General features: G+C 38.3%; 1 protein-coding gene across 2 annotated transcripts in view; it reads left to right on the top strand.

The window, feature by feature from the left end:
* Window positions 1–1039: 1039 nt before the first annotated feature.
* The window catches only part of LOC103469384 (protein HEG), a 15787-nt gene continuing 7612 nt past the window's right edge, over window positions 1040–9214 (top strand). For both annotated transcript variants that reach the window (XM_008417032.1, XM_008417031.1), the window contains exons 1-2: window positions 1040–1216; window positions 8753–9198. In XM_008417032.1, coding sequence (XP_008415254.1) covers window positions 1165–1216; window positions 8753–9198 — 498 coding nt within the window. In that variant the 5' untranslated portion in view covers window positions 1040–1164. The remainder of the gene's footprint in view (window positions 1217–8752; window positions 9199–9214) is intronic.

The raw sequence follows: 9214 nt of genomic DNA, 5'->3' as shown, positions 1-9214 counted from the left end.
CTATTTCCTGGTTTTTATCGAGGTTGTGGTCATTTAAGAAGCGTCTGTTTGCCTCATTGCTCAGAAACTGATGCACATTTCTAACTGAGCTCTCCAATCCAAAATGATTCCTTTACAAATAAGATATCTGCAGCGTATTATCCCCCCAAAAATCTCCAAAAGATAAGTGGGAATAAAAGTTTGAGATGTTTGGAAGAAAACTTTTAAATAACTTCTGCATATTTCAGGCAAGTATGAAACGCTGTTCATTAGTTGCTCTTAGTGGTTACATAACATGGGTTCAGCATATATATTACAGAAAGCTGGGTAGGGTTTCTTCTTATAATATCCTGACAGAACTGAGTTATGGGAATGGCTAAATCTATTTAATGGTGCACAGTAGTAGTGCTTGTTTTTGTTTGTTTCACATCTAAATGGGTCTGTGCTTTCTTAGACAATAARACCAAAAAGACAACAACATATTTACATTGCATTCCCTTCAATTATTGAATTCCAAGAACTCAAATTAATTTTAAAGCCAAGTTGTCCTTYGGTTACACTTCCCAGTGAAGCTGTACTGGGGCAACTAATAGAAACCAGCTGCARAGAGGCCTAAAACAATGAAAACAGAAAAATCGGGTTGATCCTTCACCTCGAGGAAAAGATGAAGAGGTTTTAAAAAAATATGCATTTTTGTTTGTGATCCAAACAGCGAAATCTTTAGACATTTGAGGTACGCTGTCTGGGGTAAGATGGTGAAACAATGCTGCGCAGTTTTTCAAACTTGCCACCTTATTTTTCAGAAAAACAAGAGAACATTCTGGGGCTGAGTCCCTGTTGTCACCCCGTTTCTTTCTATGTAAACACCGAGCTAAAAATAGAGTTTATTATTAAAGCGTCTTCRTTTGTCRCGTTGTCAGGTCTGTCCCGTTTCTATGGGCGGAGCCTCGCAGCTTCAGCGCTGTAATAATGAGTGACAGGAGAGTCAGCCAATCAGAGGACGCGCTGAAGCTTTTAACAGCTCCCCGGTAGGAGCCACCTGTAGCAGCCGGGAGGAGACGCCGCCTGGGCCGCACCGTTATCTTCCCCACAGCGGCACACGGAGCGCCTCAAAGCCGCAGCTTCCTCTCACTAAGCAGCTCCGGGGAAAAATAATAATAATAAAATCCCCTACAGAGCTGCAACATGCCTCCACGCTGCCTGCTCGTCGTTTTTCTCTTCGGGATTGTCTCCAAAGGTGAGTAAAGTTTTTACACGGAATTAAAAAAAATACGCGTTAGGATCAGACTAAATGAAGTTAGAGTTGTTTTAGATATTAGTTTTAACATTAAATCCGACAAATTACACCTCGATATTCAATTTTGGAACCTTTTTAGTTGTTAGAAATAGTTTAAATGTTATATTTATTCGAACACATATTATAAGTCGTTACTTTACTTTTCATATAGGTAGCCTACAAAATACTAGTAGATTCGACTTAATCCATTTTGAAATGAAGAAAACATTTTACCTCCCGTCATAAAGCAGTTTTTATTGCCACTATTTGATAAGCTACTCGCATATGTTATCTATTACAGTCTGGTAGACTTGCAGACTGATTAATAATTATTTAAAAATGCATATTTAAATCGAAATTTATATGAAACCTAGATTAAAATGGTCTAACTTTTAATACTAAACAGTAACACAATGAAAGTCACACAATAAAATAGCATTTATGCGTATTTTTCTTGTATAGAATGTAGTTGTGTGAAAAGGTTTTCTTCTATTTGAACAATTTTTATTTAGATTTCACATTTGCTAAATTTCAAACGGTCTTGTAACTAGTTTAAATTCAAATAATGACATTTTCACTAAAATCAAGAACTTTCTTTCATTGATAAAATGTTCAAATACAAATTACATGAAACTCAGGAGAATGTGAAATTCTACTTTTCTGAACAACATATCTATGTTTTAATTTGAGCAACAACAACTAAAAAAAAATCTGATTTTTCTGTGKTTTTGGGGTACCAATTTCACATTCCTAGGCAGTAATTCCTAAAAATAGTCTCGGACCTGACTCAGTGCTCCTCCAGCGTGACTCAAAGCTCTCCAAGGGTGGACAGATGCCAAAGAGGAGGCATCGGTCAAACAACAGCCGGCTCTCCTGGAGCTCGGCTTCCCTCAGAGTTCACTCCCTGGCCTCTTGACAGCCTGACGGAGCTGCTTGGGGAGGTTTCAAGTCCTCTTCATTGTGCAGCCTGTGACTAAGATACCAAATGTTTTGCTCATGTTATATATCCTTTTATTCTGAAGCTTGTTTCTGTGCCTCACAGACCTGSTCATCTGCTGACAGTCGTCAGGCTCTGTCTCCTTTRGTTGCTTGTGTATAAAGTGTTAAACAGCAGAGGCAGGGGGCAGAAGGAGCAGTAAAGAGGTCCAGATGAGGACACATCCTGAGGTTCTCCTCCTCTTCTGAGTCTGGCGCCACACTTTGTGGACCCCCCCCCCCCGTCGACAATAAATATTACGTATAGAGGAGCAGAGACCTTTAAGTGATGCGCTGCATCATGACTCCACATGTGTCATGTTTGGGCCATCACTCATCATGAGCTCATAAGTGGAGCACTGGGAGCTAAAATGCAGCTGCAAGATTTCAAAAGGTCCATCTTATCCTCTTAATTTAAAGTTAATTGTGAAAATAGGCCATGTTTAGGCTGGTATCCGTTTGGTTATTTTTAGGGTTATTTATGGGAAAATTGTGAGATACTTCCTTCTTTTTGTTTTCTGTGCTTCCAATATTAATTCCACTGTCCTATTAAGCTTCCCTGTATCTGTTTATCTTCCTCATTTCACCCCCACCTGCTGGCTCGTGTTGCCTTGTGGCCCACTTTTCACACGCACTTGTTGCCGTCTCTGCTCCGGCTTCTTCCCCTCGGTCGCTGCGTGTCTGCAGCATCCTGTTGGATTAGGCCTGATTCGGGGCAGTAAATCTTGTCCTGTAATTGGAAAGCATGTGCTGGCGGAGCTTTAATTGGATATGATATGTGCAGAGGCCCTGTAGGCGAGCTCTTGCTCCAGGGAGCCATCTGTTACCTCTGAGTTGCAGCAAAAGAGCTCTGTTTGCCCACATGCACAGAAGTCATTGCTTTCCAGCACCTCCAGCTCAGGAAGCTGCTTAAATCAAAGACTGACCAATTAGCAAAGAAAAAAAAACGCAGAATGACACAATCAGCTTTAGCTACTATATCGGTTGCTTCTCCTCTAAACATCTGTCTACTTCATACCGAGCTTCATGTGTGTGTCAGGCATCAAGCCGACTTTTATGCAGCAGGAAACGAAGCAGTCCAAGTCAGGAAGAAGTTTATGACAGAGTCCAGATGAGCAGTTATTTTATCTCACCCACTATTAGTACTTGTTGTACATAGTAGCAAAGCAAAGCAAAGTTTTGATGGTCTACCCAGATGTGACGTCACATCCCGTCTGAAAGTATGCAGTCACAGCATGCTGACTGYGTACTTTCTTTTGCTCACTTATTACAACCCCTTTGTAGTAATAATAGTTCTTATGGTCATTTTTATCATTATCACATTAGTACCGCAAAATATTGTGAGAAAAATGTAAGTCCATGTCACCCACCCCTATTTTGAACTTCATATTTTTATCAAGTTTTAGTAGCACCTCGATTTGAGAACTAGTGCTCTATAGATTGCAGCTCCCTCCTTTTATTGAGAGATATTCAAATTAATTATGTGAAATTTGAAGTTTAAAAGAATAAAACAGAACTGCTGTCTTCTGCTCAGCCTTCCTGTTCCAGTAAATGTTTTGCTCTCTCTTGCAGCATGAATAAACAGCAGACATGTTGAAACCTCATTTTTTAMAGTTTACTTTTGAATACCATCACTTCTGTTCTTCTCCCAGTTTAATTTTAAAACCCTTCAGAGATACTGAAAAAATTCAAGTCTGATCTTCTCCMTACTARCAAYCTGGACACTGAGAAGTTTTATTAGTTGTTTGTTTTCACTGAGTTGCTCATCTATCTGGTCAAATGCAGCTTTCATGGTTTATTACTTTAAACAATCACATTTGTTTTTGATTATCAAGATACGTTGTGATCAGCCAATAGATAATACTTAAGATTTAAAGAGACAGACATCTTGTGTTTATTGGTCTCATATCTCTTTAAGACACAAGAGAAAACTATAAACATGGAGAAAATGATCAACATAAACTACTGAACACTTTTGCAGGCACAGAAAATGCAATCTTGAAATTTGAAGTTTCTTCCCAACTACTTTGTATTTCTTTGCAAAGAGGAAAAATGACAACATGACCTGCATTAGAACTCTTTAGCTCAGTTTCTTAAGCTCTCATTTCTTAACTGGAAGATTAGTGGTTTAATCCACGCTGTCAGATTCTCTAATAATCTCATTTTTGTAATAATAGTCTTATGTTTAAATGTGCATCTGAATGGAGTTGTGCATCAGATTAGGTTTTTTTGGTCTTCTTCTTACAAGCCAACGGAACAAGGATCTCCTAATTTCCCATACTGTTTTTCTTTAAGCACAATGAAACAAAAAAAAAGACTTAATTGCCTATAAAACTGATTATCAATTTGATTATTTTATGTTATGTTGTATAACAGGTGTAATTTCTGGTTCAATTCCTGCGGACTTTGATTGATCTCAAATCCCTCTAAATTCAGTGCTAAATAATCTCAAAACAGTTGAAAAATGAGTTTGTGTTTTTGAGATTTCGCTTTCCAGCAGTGATCATGTGTTCATTACACCTGAACTCCCAGAAAAGCGTGTTGGCTATATTTCAGCTCCTCCGTATGAGGCATCCGGTTTGTCCTCTGATCAGGACACTCAGCAGGGTGGGAGGAAGAAGAGCTCCCTTTCTGTCCTCCTGCTGAACCCATGTCCACTGACTCTCTTTGATGTGGAAACCCCTTTGGCAGATTCAACTTTTRAATACCAGGAGATCATAAGTCAGTTTGTAAGAATTGACGACATGAATATGCAGTAATTATGTCTTAAACAAAACAGTCTTTATTGGAATCCTGCCTCTGGAGCTCAGATTTCCCCTGATTATTGAGTTGCAAACATGTCATTTCATCTCCTGCTCGGTGTGCAGAKTTTAATCTGTTGCTTTCTTCATGCAGTGCAGCTGAATGAGCTGGCAAACTGTCTCAGAACCATACTTTTCCTCCTTCCTGAACAATGTGCTGGAAATATTGGATGGCAGCACCAAGAAAGGGTGTCTCCTGGCTTTTCTTTCTGCGTATCATAAAACTTTGGCTTCTGTTATCAAAACCAATCAGGATTTATTTTATGGGAGTGGCAGTTCTGATGGAAAGTTCAGGGTGTGTGTACAAGGAACTGGATCTGATGGTCAGGTCATGAGCAGGTACTTCACAGGAGTGCCATTGTGCCACAGGGATAAAAATCCCCTGACCTGCAGTCCAGAGCTGGAACATGAGCAGCGCAGCCAAAGTTGGAACGTGTCTCCATTTCTGTTACCGCAACAAATCTGAAAGGAGAGAAAACTGAAATCTTCTCTGTGACATTCCTACGCCACTCTTTATTCTGCTAGACCTAGAAAAGGAGAATAGAGGCTGGTTTTAATGACAGTTTTTGAGACATTGTGAGTAGAAATAGAGCAAAGCCAGACTTTCCGAGGGACCACGTCCTCCTTAGTGGRGTTTTTACAGGACGACCTTAGACCCACTTGTCACCCAGCCTGACCCAGTCATTTCTTTTGTGTCTGCAAGAGATTATCCGCCTGTAGCTTAAATCCTTAAAGCCAGGACTCACAGTTAGACATGCAGCGCAGAGTGGGCTTTTAATTACGCTGCTGTTTCAGCATTATCACATTGGCTTCATCTTTCAGGTTTCAGATGCTTAACTTCATATCATTACATGCAGTTAAATCACAAATTATTCACAYGCCTCGCAGATTTAGATTGATATATTGACAGTAATTTATGCCCTGCTCAATAATCAATGGAGAAATACTTAGTGATTTCAGTATTGAAACTTTTCTTATAATTGCTGAGCAGCTTTTTGAATGTTTCCTCTGATATTTTGATGATTTATCTTTGGTGGTGAGGTWGGAAGGCCTCCTTTCCACCACTCTAACCTTTAACTCCCTTCGTTGATTCTTGATAAGATTCAGGTCTTAACAACTGGACCGCTCCAAAATKTTATTATTTATTATCCATTAAACATGGGGCAAAATTAAATATGAAAATTAAACCTAAATCTTTCAGATTTATGAATAATTTTGGGTTTAATTGTACATTTAAACACTGAGGCTCCTGGAGTTAGTAGAATGAGGCGTGGAAAATTATTTGRCCTGCATTGAGGAAGTAAAAGACAAATACTGGTAACACAGTTAGAATGTTTCATATTAATGTGGAAGCTTGTTTACTCTGAGTTCCTGACTTATGGCTGATATTTTTCTGTCTGTGGCTATAAGGAAGCACATTTGAAAATGACAGTGAGAAGAGAACCGCATTGTTGTTGATTTTTGTGGTTCACCATTGCACATAAACTCTTATCTCTCTGCTCTGCTTTTGTCTGTCACTTCCCCTTGCTTTCATAGAGACATTGAAGGTTTTTTTTTTATGATGTTTGCTGTAGCTTTCCGSCATGGTCACCTGAATCATTTATGATCCGCACTGTTGGTTTGCATAATTTCATATTTAAATTCTTAAAAGATAATTTTAACAACAGTGAAGACCTTGCAGAGACWTGTTTTCTATGCTTATTTGTTCTGAAAAGGAAACTTTCTTTACAATATAATACAGACGTAAAAGATTTTTATGATTTTTTTTTTTTTGCAATCATTTATTAGTCATTTGTTGGTTTTTAAATGGTCAAAGTTAYGAAAGTGCAGGAGTTTTAGTATCTAAGAAATAATCTTTGCCTTAAGCTCTCTTCAAATTGTTGCTTCAGCCAAGAGATAAAAAAGTGCAAATATTAGCAAAACCCTCAAAGGACATCTGTGTTTTATTTTAGAGTAATTCTATTCATTATAATTGATGGCAGGTCTGAATTCCCAAAGACTAAATGCTGAAATTAATCAAAAAGTTATTAGATTCAGGGGTGTGCACACTTAGGGAACTGCTTGTTTTTTTGTTTTCACCATTGAACAGAATTTTGTCTTTTATTTGAATATTACAGGATATGTGTTAAAAATGTGGATAAAGCTTTTAAATGAATTATCATGGCTTTTTTTTTTATCACGAAACCTGACCTTTGACAAGAATGTTTACACTTTGAGGTCTATTGTATGTCTCCTAATAAAGAGAACCATGTGGGATAAAAGGAAATTCTGTAGTAAAGTGTGAATAAAACTGTGAATTAAGATTTAGGAATTTAGAAAATTGCTGAAATGTGATTATCTTAGCCATTTGTTATCAGAAAAATAGGCTTCCAGTCAAATATAACATAATCTAAGGTATGCTTGCAGTAAAGCACACAATGACATTCTTAACAGTTTCTTAGGAATTTAAGAAAGACTACAATTATGGAGTGAAAATAGTCTCAAAATATCTGTGTGTGTGTAAAAAGATTTGTGCGTGCGTAAAAAGATTTGTGTGTGTAAAATGATTTGTGCGTGCGTAACTGGATTTATGCGTCTGTAAAAAGATTTGTGTGTGTGTAAAAATATCTGTGCGAGTTAATACTCGATTTGTAAAACTTAAAAATAAAACAAACCTCCTGCGCCTWTACATGTTGAAAAAGTACACACAAATCTGTGTGTAAATGCAGTTTTTTGTGTGTACCAGGTGATTTGTGTGTACTTTTTCAACATGTATAGGCATAGGAGAAGGTTTGTTTTATTTTTAAGTTTTACAAATCGAGTACTACACACGCACAAATCTTTTTACACACACACAAATCTTTTTACACACACACAGATATTTTGAGACTATTTTCACTCCATATGCAATGGTCTAATCAAAGCATCGTCAGCTAGATCTGATCTAAGAGGTTTCCCATTAATCTCCATCTCTTGTTATCCACCATGACTACTCCCACGTATTTAGCTCCTAATCCCAAATAGTCTCAGATTGATATCAACCCCAAACTATACTATTATTACTGCTTTATGTTCATTATAAACTTCCTTTCGCATAATTAATTTTCCATCCATTTGTACTTCCTCATCTTTTATCGTGCTTGCTGAATGAATTCTCAGAATACATTTCCATTTATTTCCAGTGATGCAGTTGCGTGTCATGCCCATATTCATGTGCCRTCACTGGGTGTGGTTTTTCATCTGTTAATAAATAATGGTTACAAAGTGATACTCAATCAAATCCTTGGAATCCTTTAGTAAAATTAGATGAAGCTCTGGATTAGTCTTGATATTTTCACCGCTTCCTAGGAAAAAATGAAGCCGTCCACCTGGCTGTCCGTTCCTCTCGCTGGCTTCCGAAATGCTATCATTCAGTGCATGCAGATGAGGACAGGATATAAGCAAGCAATGCTATTAGCAAAGACCCCCTGCTGCTGGAGAGCAGCTCATAAAGCCCTGGTACTGATTCTGTTCCACCATAAATACAAAACAAAGAGAAAGAGCAGGTCAAATGGGAGCAGGGGTCAGAACTGTATTCTGAAGAAAGTTGAGCTGATATCTGTAGATGTTAGTAATTTCATTTTATTTGTTAATACTATTTTTGTTTTTTGGACAACTTGTGTCATTCTCTAACTGTGTCTCATGTCCCCACAGCAGAGAAGGTGTAATAATTMTGTTTTTATGCTTCTGTTTTAAATTCCAGTGCAAATGACAATGGAGCCACCTACAGCTGCTGATAGTTACAACACAACCACAGATTTCCTTACCACAGAAGCAGTCAATGCAACTATTGAACACAACACAAGAGAAACAACTGGAATTTCATCAGTTTCTGAGGCGATAACCATCGCAGATGCAGTCACAGGGAACAGTACTGAGACGGTCACCACAGGAAACCTGYCAGGATCCCCAACAGCTCCAGTCACTGGTGGAACCACACCAACAACAGGAGCAGAGACAAATAGTTCACCTTCTAATGAGACGACAAATGGAACTGCTTCATCTCCCCCGACCTACATCACAACCACTGGAACATTGACGGCACCCACAACAAACAGCAACATGACTTCACAACCTGACACTACACAAACAGAGACTACAGCAATGGACAACATGACTACAGTAGCTCAGAGTACAGCAATGGACAACATGACTACAGTAGCTC

The sequence above is a fragment of the Poecilia reticulata genome, linkage group LG8 (genome assembly GCF_000633615.1).
Source record: "Poecilia reticulata strain Guanapo linkage group LG8, Guppy_female_1.0+MT, whole genome shotgun sequence".
NCBI lineage: Eukaryota > Metazoa > Chordata > Actinopteri > Cyprinodontiformes > Poeciliidae > Poecilia > Poecilia reticulata.
The sequence above is the reverse complement of the archived record's forward strand: the minus strand, read 5'-3'. Positions and strand labels throughout refer to the sequence as shown.